This window comes from Elgaria multicarinata, chromosome 9, assembly GCF_023053635.1.
Source record: "Elgaria multicarinata webbii isolate HBS135686 ecotype San Diego chromosome 9, rElgMul1.1.pri, whole genome shotgun sequence".
NCBI classification, from domain to species: domain Eukaryota; kingdom Metazoa; phylum Chordata; class Lepidosauria; order Squamata; family Anguidae; genus Elgaria; species Elgaria multicarinata.
Genome location: NC_086179.1, coordinates 66,729,714 through 66,752,441, shown reverse-complemented (window position 1 = coordinate 66,752,441; position 22,728 = coordinate 66,729,714). Strand labels below are relative to the sequence as shown.

General features: G+C 44.0%; 1 protein-coding gene across 1 annotated transcript in view; it reads right to left on the bottom strand.

Moving 5' to 3' along the window:
- The window catches only part of CFTR (CF transmembrane conductance regulator), a 108,130-nt gene extending 106,228 nt beyond the window's left edge, over positions 1-1,902 (bottom strand). The window contains exon 1 of the mRNA XM_063134054.1: positions 1,810-1,902. Coding sequence (XP_062990124.1) covers positions 1,810-1,862 — 53 coding nt within the window. The 5' untranslated portion in view covers positions 1,863-1,902. The remainder of the gene's footprint in view (positions 1-1,809) is intronic.
- Positions 1,903-22,728: the final 20,826 nt, after the last annotated feature.

The window sequence follows — 22,728 nt, the reverse complement described above, 5'->3', positions numbered from 1 at the left end:
GTTTTATCACACATTCACTACTGCCTACTCATGGTTTTTTGTGTGTCCTTTAGATGACACCACCCACCTCCTGTTCCTTCTTTCCTTTTTCCATCACAAAAAGGACCGCTTTTAATCTGACTTTTTTGGGGGGAATGGAATGTGCCACCATTTCCTGCTAGAAAAGCGCTGCAATAAAGATGGCCCCTGAATGGCCCATGTGGCCTTTACTTCCTTTCTTCTCTGGGAAGAAAGAAAAAGTAATGTGGCATAGGAGCGGTGGTGGAGAAGTGGCGGTAGGGAACTACAATTCCCCCCCCACCCGCCTGATGACATTCACAGTCATCATCATGAATAGACATACCCTCCATGAATGTATCTTATCTTCTTTTAAAGCCACAGCAGCCATCATCACTGCATCTTGTAGCAGCAAATTCCTTAAAGTAATGGTGTGTTGTGTAAAGTGGTAGGTTCTCTTGACTGTCCCAAATCTACTGCTGATCAATATCAATGGATGACCCCAAGTTCGGGAATTTATGACAGAATGAGAAACATTTCTCTCTCCACACCATGGAGGTGAAAGTACCAAGTAGCCTCTCTCCACCATAAAGACACAATCTACCCCCAGGGTGCTGTGGCTTTAAAACAAAAAGCAGATAAGATAGAATCAGGGAACTCTCTGATATAAAGACCACATGAGATCTCTAACCACAGTCTGAGTGGATATGATGGAGCCACCTTGCTAAAGCTAAGCAGGTCTGGATCTGGTCAGGATTTGGGAATCCTATGTATTCTGCCTTGATATAAAGTAAGATATAAATGTACTAGATAACTATCACGTTTAAATGTTAATTTTAAAAAGTAAATGGTTTGAGCTCAGGCTGCAACGTTATGACTACTTTTTTAGGCTTAACATAGTGGACTTTATTTCTCCTCGGAAAATACCAAGCAGAATCGAAGCACAGGACTGGCCTGTCCTCATTTCAGGTCGATACTGATGAGCCCGGCACCGGAGAGTTTGGAGCTGTTTTCTGCACTCGACGCTCGGAAAGTCACCACCCAATCGCCGGAAAATCTCTGCTTCCCAGGAGATTCGTCCTTAGCATTATCTCTCTCTCAGGAATGCGCAACAAGCAGATCCCGCAAGTGAGCCAAAAGCAATCTACCTGCCAGCCAAAGGTTACTCGGGCGATGTTTCTTTTCCCAATCGGTTTACATGACTTTCGGATCTAAAGTGACGAGCCTCGAGCCTCAGGACGTCGGAGGCGTTTGCCGGCGCTAACAAGGGAAGGAAAAGTGAAGGGTCCCGAGAAATAAGGCGGCAGGGAGCGCGGTTCTCCTCTTCCTCTTGGAACAAACCTCCGCTTCCCTCTCCCTTTGCCGAATGTTTTCAGGAGGACTAATTATTAGCATCTCATTCAGCGCGGTGGTATTTGCCAAGCAGAAATTCTCGCTGTGCTTCCCTACTTGCGGAGCAGGAGGAGACAGGAGATAACCCGGCTTGAATCCAGTCATTAACTTCTTCATGGTTTGAGTGAAGGAAGGTTAGTGAGGAATATCCGTCTCTCCGCGTAGTAGCGCAGCAGCTGCCCTGCGGCGCATCGTTCCCACGGGCCGGTCGGCGTGTGTGTTTGTGGGGTTTTGGTCTTGGAAAGGGTCCCGGCCGAAAGGCGCAAACTCCCAGCCCACCACGCGCTGCCGGATAAAGCGCCCTCTTTTCCCGCCCGAACGTGAATAAGCCTCTGCCCCCTCCCGCTGGCTTCGCACGGCGCGCGCTCCTTCTCCCACCCCACTGGTAGCACGTGCCCGCTCGCGGGGGGAGGCACTCACCTGAAGAAAAGTTTGGAGAAAACGTTCGCTTTTTCCAGAGGCGACCTCTGCATGGCTCCCACCGCCCGGGCTGCCTCTCGCAGCGAACCAAAGAAAGGCAGGGCGGGGAGGGGGTTTCGCTTCGACGGATTGCGCCGTTTATGTTCTGCCTTCCCCCCCAAAAGCCAACTCCGCACTGTTTGTACCGCTCTCTCGCACCTTATCCGCTCGGAGGTCACCGCCTCCCTTCTTCTCCTGCCCCTCTCCCCGCCTCTGCAAGCCTGCCCGGCTTCATAAGCCTGCCCTCCTCCACTTCACGCCCCGCACTCCACCTCACGGGAGACAAGCACATCCTCGCGAAAGGAATCGCTCCTTGCGGCTGCGAGGCAGAAGCGCCTCGCGCCAGGTGCTTCAGGCTCGGCGGCAGCGCTTCGCCTTCGCGCGCGCCCGCGCGCTCTCACCCTCGCCTTCTCCGTCGGGGCAGATTCCGAGGGAAGGTTCCCTCTGCGAGCGAAGGAAGCCTGCCGCTTCCTCCTCCTCCTCCTCCACCACCACCACCGCCCACCCTCTCTCGCTTTCGTTGAGCCAACCTTGTCAGTGGTCGCCACAGCCTTGAAAGAGCAACCTCGCCTCCCCCAGTCTTCTTGCCAGTGATTGTGCCTTTCCTCCGCGGTGACTGCTAGCCTCCTGGCGCCTTCAAAGCGTTTCCCCTTACAGCTCCTTACCATTATGCCTGGCTCCCCCTGGGTAGCTCGGTTTGAAGCAGACTCAGCCCCAGCAGCGGTGTTAAATGTCAAGGGCTCTGACTACAGCGTGCCCGGGAAGGAGAAAGAAAGAATAATGGCGTTATACATTGACTCGGTGTCAAGTACCTTTCACCAGATACGAGTCTCTGCCTGGTCTTTATAATCTGCGCCTCCTAAATATGTTGAGTATGCATTTCACTACAGGCACGCGCACATATCTCGAAATATGCATGCCTATGCTTATTTCGTTTTCAGACCAAGGAGTGGCTTTCAGGTGCATGAGCCCCTGCACCTATTTTAGATTCTATCCTTTCTTTTCTGGGCTGAGTTGCAAAACAGGCTCACCTTTGCAAGGCAGCCCAAAAACTGCTTTCTCGTGGATTCGCTTAACTAAAGCCTAGAGAACCCATTTCTGTGTGCTTATTTGTAGTTATAGAATCTTTACTTCAGTTAGATCTTCACTAGTGTTTTTATAAGTATTGAAGTGAACTGCGAACTGTTGGGACACATTACGTATTCCGTACACTGCTTTTCTGGTGTTATCTCCCACTTTTTAGTCCATATTATCCAAAATACCACAACAGATGTCATTGCGTGTGCTACAAGGTATAATGCACAAGAGGGATATAGAGCTCCATCTGATGAACATTTTCCTGCACGCTTGTTACTGGGCACACACGAATTACTCACATGACATCGTCTGACTTTCGCGCGTCTTCCGCCCCTTCTGGCCATTATTGCACTGCAAAAAACCCACCCTCATTAAATCTGGTTGCTGCTCTCTCCTACCAGACTGAATGTGGCTAATTACTTCCTGTTTTCAGGAAGCAAGGTGGGAGCAGCAACAAGAAGTGACAGAAGAAGTGACGGGAGCCACGCATTTGACTAGGTGTGATGAAGCTTATAGTGTCACCATGATAGGATCATACTGATATGACATGAGGTGTAGATTATATATAACCATGTAACAAAATAGTGGGAATAATTGATAACAAAGAATTCAGCATTTTTTAATACTTCTCCACGTAAAAACGGGGTCCTCCTCACCTGCATGTTGAGCAAACAAAAAACTAGCCCTTAACTGAGAGAGTTTCTAACCCAGCCCATTCCCTGCTGTGCTCATTTTCTGATTGCAGGGAGTATGGCTGTTTTACCAAGGGGAACATTAATGTACTCCACCTTCTAAAGTCTGAAAGAAAACAGGGTGCTTCCTGACAAGGCTTTGATTATGTAACTGCCCTCCCTCATTCAGAAAAAAATACCAGGGGTCCAGATGCGGTCATCTTCCATTTGTAATCTTTCTGTGTTTTCCCTCCTCTTCTTCTGTCTTTTTTCTTACCACACATAATCCATTAAGGAGGGAACAGCTGCACAAGGCCTCTTGATTGGTAGTGATAAGAACTGTCCATCTGGAAACACCCACAGCCCATTCTACCACCTGAGGGAAGAATTCTCTCTCTATATATATAACTAATCCAAGTTAAGTGACTTTGAATATGTGCTCAGAGATGACCACATATGATCCATTTTCTGATAAAGTAATTAGGCTAGTAATGTGATACAACAGTTTACCAGCATCAGGTGCTTCAAGAGGAGGCTTTTATTGTGCCATCAATGGCCATATTCACATAGTTTTATGGGGCTCCAGATGATATTGTCTACCAGGCCAGAACTACATCAAGGAGGATATAGCACTATGAAAGCAGTATATAAGTGGCAAGAGCCACACTACTGCTTTATAGCGGTACTGAAGTGCACTGACAACTGTTGGGGCCCATAGACACATACCATATATCGCTTTCATACCACTTTCAAAGTGTTCTATCCTGCTTGGTGTAGATGTGTCATGGGCCCCAACGGTTGTCAGTGCACTTCAGTACCACTATAAAGCAGTAGTGTAGATCCTGCAGTGCAGTTCAATACCTCTATGAAGCAGTAGTGTGGCTCCTGCCTTTTATCTACCACATTCATACTGCTATATCCTGCTTGGTGTAGATCTGGCCCCAGTCATAACTCTATCATGTTTTCTCACCACTTTTACTTTTTTTTTTTACCATGAAAAACCCATTAGGGAAGAAAATACAGAATAGCTGAATGGTGCCTTCTAATTGTGAATGCCCCCTCTGTCTGGAAGCACCCATCAAGTTGAGGGTTTCCCAAAATGCATTAGAAACAAGCAGGGGGCAGGAAAACTGGTTAAGGGGGTGGAATGTACTTCAGGATAGACTGAAAGATGGATTTGGGGGGGGGCAAGGGTTTGTTTGTATTTCTGAATGGGCACATGGCCAAAATATATAAAAAATTAACCCCTTAATGCACATTATAGTGTGTTGCAGACAGGAGGAGCACATCCTGAGATAGGCATGAATAATAATAATAATAAAATTCAGGGGGAAATCCATAGATATTTTATAAAGAATTGTCACTTTGACACTGTACCCAACAAATATCTACACAGCATTGTTGAATTATTTTAAAAATGACTGGAAGAGGGAATTTAATTACCTGCTTCTTTGGGTTTTAGGGTTCATCACACAGTGATCCATTATGGTGGCATTTTTCAAATGTTTATGAACAAGTATGTGATCAAGAAAAAGAGTTTATTCCTGAAAGATTGCTAGCCTTTGTAATCTAGGGGTGCTTCCAGATCGAAGGCTTCTAGCACTAAAAACCAAAAGGCATTTGCACAGCTATTCCATCTTTCCCTCCTCAGGAACATAGGAAGCTGCCTTATACTGCATCAGATCATTGGTCCATCTAGCCCAGTATTGTTGACACTGACTAGTAGCAGCTGTCCAGGAATCAGGCAGGATTTTTTCCAGCCCTACCTGGAGATGCCAGGAATTAAACCTGGGACCTTTTGCATGCAAAACAGGTGCTCTGCCACTAAGACATGGCCTGATTCAAGGATCGGGATTCAATCTGTTCTAGAAAAGGTCCCCACCACTGCAAGATTTAGTTCATAGCTTGATCCTACACTGTCCCTGGATTTTGAGGTGGCAGCAGTGGCAAGGAATGCATTTACAAAACTACACTGTGCCAGCTGCAACCATTCCTGAATTGGTCTGATCTGGCAACTGTTATCCATGCCTTGGTTAGCAGCAGTTATCCATGCTTCCATCATTTTAGTTATTTATTACATTTAGATCCTGCCTTTTGTCCTCCAAGGAACCCAAGGCGGCATACATAATCCTCCTCCTCTCCATGTTATCCTCACAGCAACAACTCTGTGAGGTAGGTTGGGCTGAGAGTCTGTGACTGGCCCAAAGTCACCCAGTAGGTTTCCATGGCTGAGTGGGGACTAGAACCGGGATCTCCCACCTCCCAGTCCTTAGCCACTACACCACACTGGCTCTTTAATATTGCAATGTGCTCTATGTACCCTTGAACAGCATTTGGAAGCTTCTTTGGGTGCAAAATGCGGCAGCTAGGTTGCTATCGAGTGCATGGTATTGTGCTCATATCACTACTATGTTGGAAGATCTGTATTGACTGCCAGTTGCTTTTTGAGCTCAAAAACCAATTCAGGGTGTGTTGGTCTTAATCTTTATGGGCACAGTTCTATGCATGTTTAGACAGGAAAAAAATCACAACTTCCAGCACTTCCCAGCCAGCATTCCCCAGAGAAAATAAAGAGACTCTTACCTCAGACCCCCAGAATAACAGCACATTAGGATAGTGAGAAAGAAATAACTCATTGGATCTCCTCCTTTCGTACAGGTGGTGAATCACCACTACTAGGGTGTACAATAGGGATGGGCAGAACTAGATCCGGGATCTCCTGGTTGCAAGGCTTTCTGACTCCCCATTGTTTAACAATAGCAACAACAAAAAGGCTTTAAAAAAATATGTTTTTAATTAGGCTGCTAAAACAAAGAAAGCTTGGGTAAAAACCAGGAGTGGATTTCCATGTGTAAAAGGACTATGAGCTTAGTTCTGGTATTGAAAACAAATTCCCGGGCTGAGCATGTGCTTAGCCTATTCCTTAATTCTATCTGCATCCACCCTATTTTGCAGCTGGCTCAGGTTGGTGGACCTTGGAGCCCCAATAAAAGCAATGTAGATTATGCCACCTTGCACGTCTGCCCATCTCCGGTATAAGGAAACTCCATGTGCTATATGTCCAGGGGAGCAAAATCAGCCCTCTTATTCCCAGTATAGTAATTGGGATTAAAAACAGCACAATGCATTCTCATTGCACTAAGATACAGCATTATCCTATACTTGCCTACTTAGAATTAAGTCTTACTTCTAAATATGTGTGGACAGGATTGCAGTTGTGCAGACTGATTCTACACATGTTTGCTGGAGTATTAGAATCCAAATTCTCTGCCTACTCCTGCTGGAGAAGTTGGCAGAGTGCTAATAAATACTCTGGACAGGAGGGAAAGTTTAACTGTAGATGCCATGTTCACGTGTCACTTTAAGCCAAAAATTCTGGCTTAATAAACCATGATATGAATGAGCTGCATGTTAGTATATGCAGCCCATTTGCTCCTACTTTGCTCCCCATTTTGTGAGATTGGGGAAACAAACCAGGAAGATAGCTGCACATGATGTTTGAAACCAGGATTATGTTTAAGAGCATCATCAGATGGGGAAAATCACGTTTCCTTACAGTCGCTTTACTCCCCACTTCTGTCCCATAATACTTCCCTTTACACAAGGGAAGAAAGAGGAAGTAAACAATAACCACATGGCTCATTCAGTGGGTGTTTTTATTGCACGACTTTTCCTGCACACATTTTGTTTTTTAAAAAATATCGGATTTACTGGGATCTATTTTGTGATGGAACAAAAGTCAGGAGCGGGAGACCTGTGGGAGGTGGACAGCAGTAGTGGTGTCTAAAGGATGTGCAAAAAAACCATGAGAGGGCAGTAATGAACATGTGATAAAATACTCGTCTGATGATCTAAGTGTGCCCAAACAATCCAGGATTATAAATGAGATTAAAGTCACTATTTGTTGTTTGGCTATATTTAACCATAATCTTGCATTAAGATGTCAAGCAAAGCTATCCTTTCATGGTAGGCTTACCCACAATGGTGACTAGAGGAGCAAATAGGTAGCATTAACAGCACATTGCTCATTCACTTTGTGGTTTATATAGCCAGGATTCCTTGCTTAAAGTGACATATGAACATGGCCAATATGTTCCACTTACTTTGTGCATGGACAGAAATGGAATAATTTTATAGACTTAGTTTTCCAAAAGAGACAAGTGAGACAATTAAATCACCCCAAATAATTGCAAACCTCTTTTATGCATCATTGACAGACTACTCATGCCACATAAACAAATCCTTAATGTGAGTGGGTGGTCATCTTTTGATAAGTGATCTGGTAAACAAGTAAAATGTTCTGTTTCAGCCTTCACAAACTCTTGATTAATTCAAAGATAATGCAGTACTGACCTTTTCAAATAAATTAGCAGAATACCAATTGGGTTTAACAAAGAGAAAATGTAAACTCTTCTATCTCAAGGAAATCCAGAATGCCAAAGATCAGCAAAAACATGAATTAAAATCCCTAATCCTCTCTCACCTTCTGAAGTTCGTTGTATGTCTTGTGTTACAGCCAGGAATACCTGCTAAAAGTATACATTGACTTCAGAGTGCAGAAGATCAACAAATAGAAGATCAACAGACTTAAGAAATTTGAAGATTTTCTATCTTTAAACTTTAGGTTTTCTATAGCAGACTTATTTATTTTAAAATTATAAGATTAAGGTAACTGCTGTCTGAAGACATCTATCAACACTCAAGTATACTGATCCTGAAATCAAAAGTCACATTTGCTTGAAAGATATATTTGTTGTAATCCCATCACAATAATTATAGGTGTGATTGTTTAGACTCATGGACACAAGAGAAAAAAGCTTCCTCACAACTATCCTTTGGTTAGCAGCTGAATTAAAAGTTTATGGGACAAATCCTTAAAATGCTTTGTTACTGGATGTATAGGGTTTTTGCATTGCATTGTACTTCAGAGAGCATAACCTAGCCTCTGTTTTCTCAGGGATGATTAGCATGCAAACACAGTCTATTTTTCCAGGCAGCTTGCCATTGGCAGGCACATATTTTATTCTGGTGAGATTACCCATTTGTCTCCGTAGCCTGGAGAAGGGTGGTAGAATTCTTGTAGTTCACACATCACATTCAGAACTACCCATGAATAAGTAGTCATGAATAAGTGGGAGGAAATGAACATGCTGGCTCCCAGCCACCTATCCACCCATGCCTGTTGAGCTAAACAATTCAGGTTGTTGTCCATGCCATATGAATTTGGATTGTTGTGGGAGGAACAACAGAGACGTGTAACCCATGGTTTGTCCTTGGGTTACAAGTCTGTGTTGGTCCTCCCACAACAAGCCACAATTCTGAGTTTGGACATCATGTTAAAAAAAAAAAAAGCCTAGAATAAAGCATCCTTTAGGAGCAGCTGGCCAGCCAGGAACCAGCACACTTGCTTGCTCCAGCTTGTTTATTGTACAACTACCGAGGGTTTAAACAAACTTTGGGTAGCCATGAAATATGAACTGGGTCAGTGACTTCAAAAGGGTCAGAAAACAGTCACACATCTCTGTCACTTTTGTTAGGGTGGCCAGATGCAAAAGAGAGCATCTTTTATAGTTGCATAGAAGAGAACATATTAGTGTGAAATTCCATTTTCCACACAACTATTAAAGATTAGGTTAAAGAGTAGAAGACAGTCCTATCTTTGAAGGGCTGCTAGAGAACTGTTCTCTATTTGCAGGAGTCCTCTATTTGAAGGGCTTCCCAGTCCAATTTCAGTTTAAAGGTAAAGAAGAACTGCTGCTCATCAACAATTAGCACCTGAACAGCAGACTGAACAAGCAGACACACAGGTCTCCTGGTCACAGTCTTCTGTACTATGGTGACCTGCACTGTATGTCTATTGAAATTTTAATAATATTTCTAAATCTGTATAACATCTAAATTAGTATCTGAATACATATGGAAGTCGCTGTCCTCTTTTGTCCTCTATTTTGGTGATGCATTTAATCTTTTATGGCAATTCATAAGCGGCCACACTATTAAAGATGCAGGATCCCTGGCCAATTCTGCATGTGGCCACCCTAATTGCACTGATATATGCTTGGGAAGTAATGAGATGACTCCCTTCCTTCCACTCTACCCAGTTTACAGTTGGGGATGAGAGTAGAGAATACCCCTGAATCCATATTAGGCCTCAGAGGCACTCATCTTGCATGGTGTCACTATAAACGCCCTGGCCCTCCCCGTTCAGGGAGGATCAGAGTTAATGGCAAATATTTTATTTATTTATTATTACATTATATCCCACCTTTTTTCTTTCAAGGAACCAAGGCAATGTACATAATCTTCCTTCTCTCCATTTATCATCACAACAACAACCCTGTGAGGTAGGTTGGGCTGAGAGTCTGACTGGCCCAAAGTCACCCAGTGACCTTCCATGGCTGAGTCAGGAGTAGAACACAGTTCTCCTGACTCCCATTCCAACACTCTAGCCACTACACCACACTGGTTCTCATTTTCGGGAGCTATCAAAGCCAGCCAAAATGTACAGCCTTCATTAAATCTCATTTTAAAATAGTTTATCCTGATTTAATTCCTTCAGAAAAAGAGAAAAGAAACTCTTGAAGAAACAGGGTAAGGTTTTCTTTGCAAGAACAAAGACAAACAATTAGGAATATTTGTGGGGGCTGTTCAGGAAGACATGCCTTTATTCTGTACTGATCATGCCAATATTTACAAAAGCTCATGATGCTTCAGGATGCTCCTGTAATGAGTAAACCCATTGATTTCAATGGAGTTTTGTGTTGGGCCTAATCTACACCAGCCAGTTATCTCGGGGTCAGCTCAAGATCACCCCTATGCATCCAAATGACAGACAGGTGATCCCGGGGTCAACGAGGGATGAGCTCTCAGTTGTTCTGGGATAACTGGGACTAGGTTTTCCCCATTTTTCCCATGGTCCTGGGACAACCCCAAGGTCTGTGGGCGGTGTGGTGCTCACTCCCAGGGTTGACCCTCTTCCCCACGAGCAGCAGGGCTTGCCAAATGGGCACGGAGCCGTGCCCATATGGGTGAGCATTTTCGCCATCCCTGGGATGGCGCTCGGTGGTTTCCAATGCTGAGTTTCCAGGTTTTTTTGGATTTAAACTTCCTTTTGGCACAGGATCGCACCCATGCAGTTGCACAATTGTCTCCTCCTTTAACACACACACACACACACACACCGCCACGCTGGATTGTCCCTCTTCAGTTCCGGAATGACATGCTGGCATTTGGACCCTGTGGGGCGATCCCAGAAGCTGGAAAGCCCGAGATCCTCCCCCACCCACCCCGCCCCCTGTCCTGGAAGGCCTGGAGGTGTAGATAAGGCCTCGGAATGTGCTGGCTGTGAATTGCCATTATAATATAGAAGTTCATTTCCTAGCTCTTTCCCACCAATTCATAAGTAGCAAAGTCATGTGACAATATCACAGAATTCTGTTCTCTGTTTTAAGAAATAAACCAGCTGACAAGGGCTGGAACCATCCTATTATTCAGGCATATTTCTCTTTGAAGTCGAATCTGCCTCCCTTCTTCCCCATCCTCCTTTTAATTTAATTCCTTTCAAGCAAAGTGTTTGTCAGCAAGTAACTATTTGCTTGAACATGACCAAAATTAACTGGAAGTCAGGAGATCTGGGTTCTAATCCCCACTCGGCCATGGAAACCCACTGGGTGACTTTGGGCCAGTCACAGACTTTCAGCCCAACCCACCTCACAGGGTTGTTGTTGTGAGGATAAAGTGGAGAGGAGGAGGATTATGTACGCCACCTTGGGTCCCATGCAGGAAAAAAGGCAGGATATAAATGCAATAATAAAATAAATAACTAAATATTTTATGACCATAAGGCCCCTTAAGTTTATAATGAAATTCTGTACATGCCAACTCAAAAGTAAGTCCCACTGAATTCAATTGAATTATTTCCAGGATACGATTGTAGCCCCTCCCTTTAAAACTAATTGCTTTAAAGTAAGTATAATAATGAGAATGTACTCCAATGCTAGACTAAAGAAGTAACTACACAATGGGAATAAAACCAATTGACCACATTTTTTTTAGTAAAATGCATAGGATGAGCTGCATGACACTCACACACCTATCATATATGTTAGCATGCCCAATTTGATGTGTGTATGTATGTATGTATGTACCATAGAAAGCATGTATCACATCTCTTGCATCTGTGTTCTGTCATATTTCTCCATTTGGAATATGGTCAAGAAGAGAGATTTTACTCATATAGCTCCTTGCATAACAGCTAATTTTTCTTCATCAGTTAATATGGTTTACAAACACCCTGCACAACAGTTCATAGCCAGTGTGACAGTTGAGAAGATGTACTTTTCCCATCATTGGTAGTTCATTGTCAAGTCATTATAACTTTAGGATGCAATCCTATGAACATTTAGGCAGGAAAAAAGTCCTACAATTCCCAGCATGTCCTACCTAGCATGACTGGCTGAAGGGATGCTGGGAGTTATAGGACTTTTTTTTCTTATCTAAACATGCATAGGATTGCACCCTTATTCTATTAAATCTTCCACATGCTGCCTTTTGTAATCTGCTATACTCATCCCTAAAAGTTTTGGGGATACTTCTTCAGGTATCCTATAGCCTCTTCCTATACAAGGAAACATTTATATAAGATGTTGAAAATTGTCTTGAGAAGTTGTTGCCTACCCTTAGCTTAAGCAGAAAGGGCAAGTAAAAGTCTATTTTTTATTTATTAATGAGGAAGGAAAAGGAACAGAACCTCTTGTGCAAGCACTTTAGTCATTGCTGACTCCTAGAGGGACGCCTGCTTTCGCTGACGTTTTCTTGGCAGACTTTGTAGTGGGGTGGTTTGCCATTGCCTTCCCCAGTCATAGTTACCTTTCCCCCAGCTAGCTGGGTACTCATTTTACCAACCTCAGAAGGATGGAAGGCTGAGTCGACCTGAGCCGGCTGCCTGAGAACCAGCTTCCGCTGGAATCGAACTCAGGCCGTGGGGAGAGTTTTGGCTGCAGTAACTGCCGCTTACCACTCTGCGCCACACGAGCCTATTAATGAGGAACATTTATGGAATTAAATCATTTAAGTGTAAAGTCCTTGAACAATACGGCTGTGTAAGCCACAATCCAGAGAGTTGTTTCAGGTGCACACACATAGAAGTATACTGCTATTTTTGTTCAATCTTATACTAGATCACTTTCAAGCTCTCTTGAGTTTCAAAATCAGTTGGACATCCAGTGTGGGGAGCTACTGTTCATAAAACACAGATCCAAAGATGCTCCCCTCCCCAGCATGGGTGATAGTCACACGGTTCTTTGGAGTGCAGCCAAGAACAGAATGTCACCTGCTGTGCTCTAGAGGTTCTTTAATATGAGCTCTGAGCTGTTAATAGTCACATTCTGAAAATTTAAAGGCCTCGATTCAATGAATATGTTAATGCACAAACATCAGTCGCCTCTGACTTTTTGTACATACTTCTGCAACTAAAAAATAAAACATTTACTACTGAATCCTGCACAAAGTCACCACAGAACACAAGGCAAATAGGTTTATTATATAGCATATTACAAGGGCTTGCTTGATAGTTGTCACTGGGATAAATTCCACATCTTTCTATGCTTATGAAGAAACCTTCAAAGAGCACAGCAAAATAGGATTCCTTTTGGGTTGGATCCAAAGTTAATTTAAAATGGAAAGATTCCAGTTGACATCAAAGAACTTCAGACAGAGCCCTTCCTGAGGCTATGAAAGATGATAGACAGGTCCCAAATAACCAATTATATATACCCTGTCCTATAGACAAAGGATAATAGGGGAACTAGTTCTGCATATTTCCCATTCTAGTCTCTCAGCATGCCAATTTCTCAGCCTGAGGAGAGGCACATACAAACCTGCTCAGGGCAAAACCCTAAAGTGATGTGAAATGCAGCATCTTTGTGCGTAAAATGCAGGTTTTAAAAATGCAAGTAGCATAAGCTGAGAAAATGCAGTAGACCTGAAATAGAATTTGTCCCTTTTCTCCCCTGGGCTAAACCAGACTAGGGGCTCATCTACACGAAGCAGGATATTCCACTATGAAAGCAGTATGAAAGTGATATATAAAAGGCAGGAGCCACACTACTGCTTTATAGCAGTATTGAAGTGCACTGTTGGGCCCATGACACATACCATATACTGCTTTCATACCACTTTCATAGTGTTATATCCTGCTTGGTGTAGAAGTGTCATGGGCCCCAACAGTTGTCAGTGCACTTCAGTACCACTATAAAGCTTTAGTGTAGATCCTGCAGTGCAGTTCAACATTGCTATAAAGCGTTAGCGTGGCTTCTACCTTTTATATGTCACTTTCATACTGCTTTCATAGTGGAATATCCTGCTTGGTGTAGATGAGTCCTTCATGCTCTGTCTCCTTCCAGAAATGAGTGTTTAGACTGCATCTATTGAATGGCTGAAGTACAACATTCTATAATGTCATTCTCACACAAAATTTTAGTCTCCGAAGTGTGCAATACATCACTCAGGATCTCTATGCCTTTTCTAGTTGTTGGTTTTTGGAATTCACCATTCTTGATTCTCTTTAGCACTTTGAAGATTTTGCAATATCCCAGATAAGCTTCAGTGTTGGCAGGCCAATGGATTTGGGCATTAAGCATCCATTTGATAGTGAATCTCTAAGGATCAATATACTGGATGATGTAGAGAAAGAAGTATAATTCTTGGACAATTTTTTTTAAATGAAGCTGTTTCAGTGCAACAATCCACAGCAGACTGGCCAATAAAGTTGAGTGACTGTGCAGCACATTGTTATGTAATTAACCAGTGTTGCATTCTTTTTATCTTTGCCTGCATCCCTGAATATGTACCACTCGTATAGCTTTGGCCATAACAAAAACTGATGTCTAGCCCATTTGTTGGTGGGGTGGGGGGGAGAGACAGGTACGAGGCAAACTCTTCCCCTTTGTAGCTAGTGATGTTTATGAAGGTCATGAAGCATTCAGTTGATTCATTGTGTAGCGCGTAATACAAAATGACAGTCAGCTGATCTACATGTGACACATCTGCCATAGAGTTGACAAGCAGTGCAATATATTTTGCACCCTTGATTTCATCAACAACTTCTTTGCCAGCAGTGTAATGAATTGAATGGAAATAGTCCTTGATAGCTATTAAGCAAGGCCTTTACAACAATTTGCATGCTCATTGATCTGCTGAGGACTAAGGAGGTTGAACTTAAGCATTCTGTATGTTTAATATTAACATTTCTCTTTAGGGTTTGTAGTATGTAATGCCCAGCCATGATGCCCAAGTGAACATCTTCATAACCGCAAAGCCCTGATTATTAGATGTCACCAACTTTAACATATATCCTGACCAATGAGGGGAGTCAAGTTGTCTGACAAAATACATTGCTAGTTCATGAACCACTGTTTTTCATTTACAGTATTAATACACACCTATCAATACAGGAATGTGAGAATAGTAAGCATAATAATATAGCAGTTTAGATTGTAAGCCATATGGCAGATTGTCTTGTTTTGTTTTATTCTGTACAGCGCCATGAATACTGATGGCACTTTATAAATAAATATTATCATTATTATTATTAATAATAATAATGAGCTGGAATTAAACAGATGTGGAAATTCTACTGAATTACTTTTTTTCCTTTCCCAAAATGGAGGTTGGGTCAGGATAAGGAGCTCCCCTTTCCCCTAACCAACAATTGCTGGATTGTTTCCAAGGTTTTTTCCCCCCTAAAAGGTTGAATATCAAAAGAAAACCCAGAAGTTAAGTCATTTAGAGAACAAGCAGTGCCAAATGAAACATAAGATCTTTGTTCAAAATAGATAAGTATGCTGCATCATCAACAGTATTGTAAGATGATTGGTTATATTTCTGCTAATATCCCTCTTTTTAGTAAGGTCCTTGAGAAGGTGGTAGATGGCCAACTATCATATCTAGCCCTGATCCCCAAGGGTTGGAAGAAGGTGTTTGAAGAGATCAATCAGAATCAGACTCTGAAGTAGAGGAGTCAGTGCCAGAAACATGCCAGCCTATACCAGTGGGAGAGAAAGCTCTCGTGGGCTCTTCACCAGCTGGAAGCAAACCCTCCTCAAGGGCAAACTATACACAGTCACTGAGAAGCCAATATTCTTCTGAGGGGGAGAGCACAGAGAAGTTAGCTGATCCTAGAGTATACCGCAGACTAAAATGGGTGGAGCTAAAGGAAAGCTAGAGAAAGTCAGCCCAGATGGCATCCCATCAGAAGCTGCATCACAACTAGTCTCTCTGAAGTTAACACATTTTGGGAAAGGGCTTTTCATTCTTCTTGAAAAGACAATTGTCTCGCTTAGTTTGCATAGTTTTGCCTAGGGGAAAGTTCCTAGAGATTAGACTCTCTTCAGGTGAGAAGATGTGTTTATTGCTTGAATAAAGCTTTGTAGATTACTTAGCAAGCCTCGTTATTGTCTCCCAAGAAGGTGGGAGGTTTTTGAGAAATACAACACCAGCTCCAGGAGCACTTGGAGGAAGTGGATTATCTTGACCTATTTCAATCTGGCTTCAGGCCCAGATTTGAAACTGAAGTGGCTTGAGTTGCCCTGATGGATTATCTTTCCCAGGAGGAAAACAGGGGAGTGCATTCCTGTTGATTTTTTTGGACCCCTTGGCAGCTTTTGTTGCCATCAAAAATGGTATCCAGCTAGATCGACTCTATGGACTGGGTGTTGGGAACATGGTAAAAAAAAACAAAAATCTGGTTTCACTCATACCTGCAGGATCATTTCCAGAAAGTGGTATTGGGGGACTTCTGTTTGACCCCCATGGCAATTATGCTATGGTGTTCCACAAAGTTCTATTCCATCCCCTGTGGTTTTTAATATCTAGAAGAAGCTGCTGGGAAAGGTCATCAGGGGATTTGGGGTGAGGTATCAGCAGTATGCTGATGACATCAAGCTCTTTTTCTCCTTTTTATCAGAGTCAGGTGAGGTCATACAAGTGCTGAATTGGTGCCTGGAGTTATGCAGAGGTGTGGAACCTCAGGCCCTGGGACGAAACCTGGCTCTTTGAGATCTCAACCTGGCCTTCTGGGTTCCCCCAGAAAGCCACGCCCCCTTTCCACACAACCACTGATCATTTGGTGGTTTTCCAGCTGCAGTGCAGTTCCACCATCCCCATTCTAAAAGGTTGAAATGCCTCTTCTAAGGCCTAGTTACTGGCAGTAAAAGTTTGAAGCTAAAATATACTGGGATTTTTGGGTTTGGAGCCCTATTCACCACTGGAATGGAGCTCCTGAGAACTTCTCTGAAAAGGAATTTGGCATGTGGGCTGAAAAATGTTCTTTACCCCTGCAGTAATGGTTTAGAGGATGACCAATAAACATAGACTCATTCCTGACAAGACAGAGGTCCTGTAGGTAGTAGTTCTTTGCTCCAGGAATTGAGTAGATGGCCTGTTCTGGATGGGGCTGCACTCATCCTGAAACAGCATGTGCACAGCTTGGGGGGGTAGTCCTTGATCCAGCTTGTCACTGGAAGCCCAGGGAACCTCAAGGGCACAGAGGGCATGTCTACACCATAAAGTGTAAAGGAAGGGAGGTGGGACTTACCTGCTTCCGGGGTCATCCCAGGGTGTCTACATGCGGCACACGACATCCTGGGAGGAAGAGGATGTCGCGACTACCAGTTTTTTAATCAAAAAAGAACGCAGGAGCTCTCCATCACAAATGTTAGTTTTTTAAAAAAAAAAAAGGAACTTCCCACTCACCACCACCCCCAATGGGCACGGAGCTCCTGAGGAGCTCCGCACCCCATGCCCCATTTCCTGCTCCTCTCAGTTACTTGCGAGAAGCCAGGATGAAACTGGGACAGCCAGCCATATGTCCCGCAGTCTCGGGATCATCCTGAGACCACGGGAATTGTTGGGATTAAAGGGTAGGGCGATATCCCACAGAAAGGGAGGGCTCATCCCTCCCTGCTCCTGGGATCCCCTGTGCGTCATGTGGATGCACAGGGACGATCCTGGGATGATCCCCGGGATATCATCCTGTCTAGACATGCCAAGAGTGATTTTGCCCAACTGCAGCTGGTGCACCAGCTACAGTAGTTACTGGATCCAACTAGTTTACTGCTTGCTCTGTAAACTCTTACGTGGATTATTATAATATGCTTTACATGGGACTGCCCTTGAAGATGTACCATTGATTGTAGTGGGTGAAAAATGTGGCTGCCAGGTTACTGCCAGAGACAGCTATCAGGAATCCTGATAGCAGATTCTGAAAGAGCTGCATTGTTGTTTATCTGTTTCTAAGCTGAATTCAAAGTGCTGGTGTTTACCTACAAAGCCTTAAATGACTTGGGATGCATCTCCCTGCACCAACCTGCAGATCTTAGATCTACTGCAGAGGCATGTCTCATTACCCTGCCACTGGGGGGCTTCTCTGTGGTAGTGCCCTGACTTTGCAATGTGGTCCTACAAGAGGTATGCTGGCATCAACTTTGCTAATATTTTAGTAGCCATTTGATATTTAGAGTTTTATCACACCTGCTTCCCTCGTATTATCCCCGTAGCACTTAGCTTTTGCGGTTGTTGTTGTTTTTGCTACCGGGCGACAGCGATCCTTTGCATACCAGGAAGTGAGTTTAAGGGGGGAAATGTAATTCAATTCAAATTTGATATGCTTAAAGCTCTCCCTAATATCTATTAATGTGCCAGTTTTGGTGTCTTTATCTTAAAAGCTTACGCAGACGTAAGCATTTGTTTAAAATACTGCCCCTGCGCCCCAGCCGCGGCTCAGAAGATATGCTCAGAAAGTAGGGGCTAAATATGGTGAATCTTTTGGCTTTGAAGCACAATTAAAGCAGGATGCATGGGAGTACTTCACAATCAAAGCAGATTATAAGGTGGAAAACTTCTGAGTCCTTTGCATTAGGGGTGTGCACGGACCCCCCGATCCGCTTCTCTTCCAGATCTGCAATTTGCAGATCAGGCCGCTTTGCTCCGCCCCGCCCCGCTCCACCTATAGTCCACTCTGCTCCGCTGCAGAGCTCCAGATCCGGATAGGTGCTCCGCTTTCCCCCCCATAGGCTTGCATTGAAATCCAAAAAAGTCTACAACTTTTTTTTTTGTTAAAGTTAGAAACCTCAAGTTTGGCACCATGACACCTCATGGACGTATACACAGGCATGCCAAGCCTCAAGCAAATCCAAGCCTCCCCTGATTTTTGGGGAATTTTTGAAAATCGGACACCCCATTTTCAAACATGGGATTTGCTCTGACATTTTGACAGATAAATTTTTTTGAAGTGGGCACCCTCACAGATGCCATCTAGATCCACATTTATGGCAAGTTTCAAGCAAATCCCATCATCCCCTGATTTTTGGCGGGGCTTTAACCTCTAACACAGCACCCATAACCCCAATTCACACCCCTTTTGATATCTCCGTCAATTTTCATGTTAGAAACCTCAAACTTGGCACCATGATAGCTTATCCATGTATACACATGCTTGCCAAGCCTCAAGCAAATCCAAGCCTTCCCTGATTTTTGGGGAATTTTTGAAAATTGGACACCCCATTTTCAAACATGGGATTTGCTCTGACATTTTGACAGATAAATTTTTTTGAAGTGGGCACCCTCACAGATGCCATCTAAATCTACAATCATGGCAAGTTTCAAGCAAATCCCATCATCCCCTGATTTTTGGCAGGGCTTTAACCTTTTAACTCATCCCAAATCAAGTCCCATGCTAGAACTACGTCAATTTTCATGTTAGAAACCTCAAGTTTGGCACCATGACACCTCATGGACGTATACACACGCATGCCAAGACTCAAGCCAATCCAAGCCTCCCCTGATTTTTGGGGAATTTTTGAAAACCGGACACCCCTGTATCTCAGGGATTTAAAGCTGCAGACAGCTCAATGGGGCCATTTCAAAGGAAATCCCAACATGCCATGAATTGAGGAGTAGATAAACCTATATGAATCTTCTTCCACACTTGAAAAATTGATTTGGAACATCAAAAAGTCTAAGTGAGCGCAGGAAGGACTTATCCCCTGAGTCAAAGCAAGACACACACAAACCATCCCTGCGAGGCGGGCAGGGGAGGAGGGAGGGAAGGCAGGCAGGCAGCAGACATTTCTGGGGGCACAAGGAAGTGAGCCAAGGATAGTTTCAAAGCCAGTAATGCAAACCATCCCTGTGAGGTGGGAGCAGCACAGAGAAATGCCTTTTCTTTTGCATCCCATAACTAACTAGGAGGCTAGGAGGATAAGAGTAAAGCTTTGTGATCCTTGCTTCAGAGTTGATTGACTGCACTGTGATCACAGCCATTATTAAACAACAACAACAACAATAGGAACATTAATAATAGCAGTACTAATTAATATTAATGGCAATAACAACAACAACAACAACAACAAGGAGTTGAAAAGCACCAGTGCTGCTGAATGAAGAACAAGAAGAATTTTTTTTAAAAGGCTATGTCTGTCTTTTACCAGTAAGAGGAAAGTGGACGTGCCCAGGGGGAGGGGGATATGCCAATTGTTGACTGGCCCTAAGTAAGTACCAGTCTTAAGAAGCGACCTGCAACTTCAACTCATGATAGGCATTAGTAGTCTCAAGGGCAGGACACAGTGTGTGTGCACTGGGCACGTCCACATGCCCTAGGGGATCTCATCCCCTTGCACCACATCTATTCAGTTGTTCACCAAGGTTAGGGTGGGTAGCAGTGCTGTGTTTCCTATCTGTTATTTATTTGCTTAGTGTATGATTTCAGGTGTGTTTGTGCATTTGGTGGGGCTACTGTTTTAAAAAAACACTGGGAAAAGTCCGTTCACAGACTAAGAAAGAAAAGTTTCCCAGTATCCCAAGTTACTAGTATCCCGTTTTGCCTATCCCCTCCTCCAACTTTGGGATCATGTGATCATGACTGGGAGTTGACTCTGCCTCTCAGCACTTCAAAAAGGTACCTCTCCCACTTTTTTTACCCAATTTTTTAAAAAAAAATTCAAGCAAACTGCACCACGCAGAGTGCTGAGAGTAGGCTCAAAATGACCCCCAGCCACGACTCTCTAAGCACAAGAAATTTCAGAAAGATAGCTTAAAAAACAACACAGTTATCCCCTATTCTTTTCCGCAATGCAATCCTATGGGGAAATGATCCAAAATGGCGGGCGGAGCGCTCCGCAAAAAGAGAAGTGCTTCTCCTATGGCCACTTCTCTTTGCCATGCTTCTAAGGGTCCGCAGTCCGCTTCTACTCCGCCTCTGGGCAAGGCGGAGCAGGCCAATTCTCTTCTGATTCTCTGATTCTAATCGGAGTGGAGCACACCCCTACTTCGCATGCAATTTGCAGTGGTTTGTATAACGCTGGTGTGATAAAGGCTTTAGTAACATGGCATAGTGAATGGCCTAAGACCCATTTGTTTACCTGGGCATTCATGAGCAGTTAACTGCCACTGCAATGAGTAGAAGTGGATCTATGACTGATTTGTTTTCTGTGGTGATTATGTATTGGTTTAATTACAACAGGGGTGTAGAACCTCTTTCAGCTCGAGTGCTGAATTCCATTTCAGAGAATCTCTTGGGGCCACATTCCAGGGATGGGGGCAAAATCCCCCAAATACCAACATATTTTAGCTTAAAGCTCTTACTGCCAGTAGCCAAGTCAAAGGAGAGGCATTTCAGCCTTTGAGAGGGGGGGGGGAATGCACAAAATACAGGAAACTGGATTTTGTATATTGGGAAAAGGAGTGAGTCCAGGGAAAGGGGGCACAGCTTTCTGAGAAACCTTGGAGGGTTGGATTAGGACCTCAGGAGGACTGGATATGGCATTTATTTATTTATTTATTATTTATTTATTTATTACATTTTTATACCGCCCAATAGCCGAAGCTCTCTGGGCGGTTCACAAAAATTAAAACCACAGTAAAACACCCAACAGTTTAAAACACAATTACGAAATACAGTATAAAAAGCGCAACCAGGATAAAACCACACAGCAAAGTTGATATAGGATTAAAATACAGAGTTAAAACAGTAAAATTTAAATTTAAGTTAAAATTAAGTGTTAAAATACTGAGTGAATAAAAAGGTCTTCAGCTGGCGACGAAAGCAGTACAGTGTAGGCGCCAAGCGGACCTCTCTGGGGAGCTCGTTCCACAACCGGGGTGCCACAGCGGAGAAAGCCCTCCTCCTAGTAGCCACCTGCCTCACTTCCTTTGGCAGGGGCTCACGGAGAAGGCCCCCTGTAGATGATCTTAAGGTCCGGGTAGGTACATATGGGAGGAGGCGTTCCTTCAGATAACCTGGCCCCAAACCGTTTAGGGCTTTAAATGTCAATACCAGCACTTTGAATTGGGCCCGGACCTGGACTGGCAGCCAATGAAGTTGTAAAAGGACTGGCGTAATGTGATCTCGCCGGCCAGTCCCTGTTAATAACCTTGCTGCCCTGTTTTGCACCAGTTGAAGTTTCCGGACCGTTTTCAAAGGCAGCCCCACGTATAACGCATTGCAGTAATCCAAACGAGAGGTTATCAGAGCATGGATAACTGTAGCTAAGCTATCTCTGTCCAGATAAGGGCGCAGCTGGTATATCAGCCTGAGCTGATAAAAGGTGCTCTTTGCCACTGAGTTCACCTGTGCCTCAAGTGACAGTTCTGGATCGAAGAGCACCCCCAAACTACGGACCCGATCCTTTAGGGGGAGTGCAACCCCGTCCAGGACAGGGCAAACATCACCTCGCCGGACAGAAGAACCACCCGCTAACAGTACCTCCGTCTTGTCTGGATTGAGTTTCAGTTTATTAGCCCTCATCCAGTCCATTACCATGCCCAGGCACTGGTTCAGAACAGCCACTGCCTCACCTGGGTTTGATGAAAAGGAAAGGTAGAGCTGGGTATCATCCGCATATTGATGACACCTCAGTCCACATCTCCGGATAACCTCCCCCAGCGGCTTCATGTATATGTTAAACAGCATAGGGGATAAGATAGAGCCCTGTGGAACCCCATGGCTTAGGTGCCACGGCACAGAGCAATAATCCCCCAGCACCACCTTCTGGAATCGGCCATCCAAGTAGGAGCGGAACCACTGCAACGCAGTACCTCCAACTCCCAGCTCAGACAACCTATCCAGAAGGATACC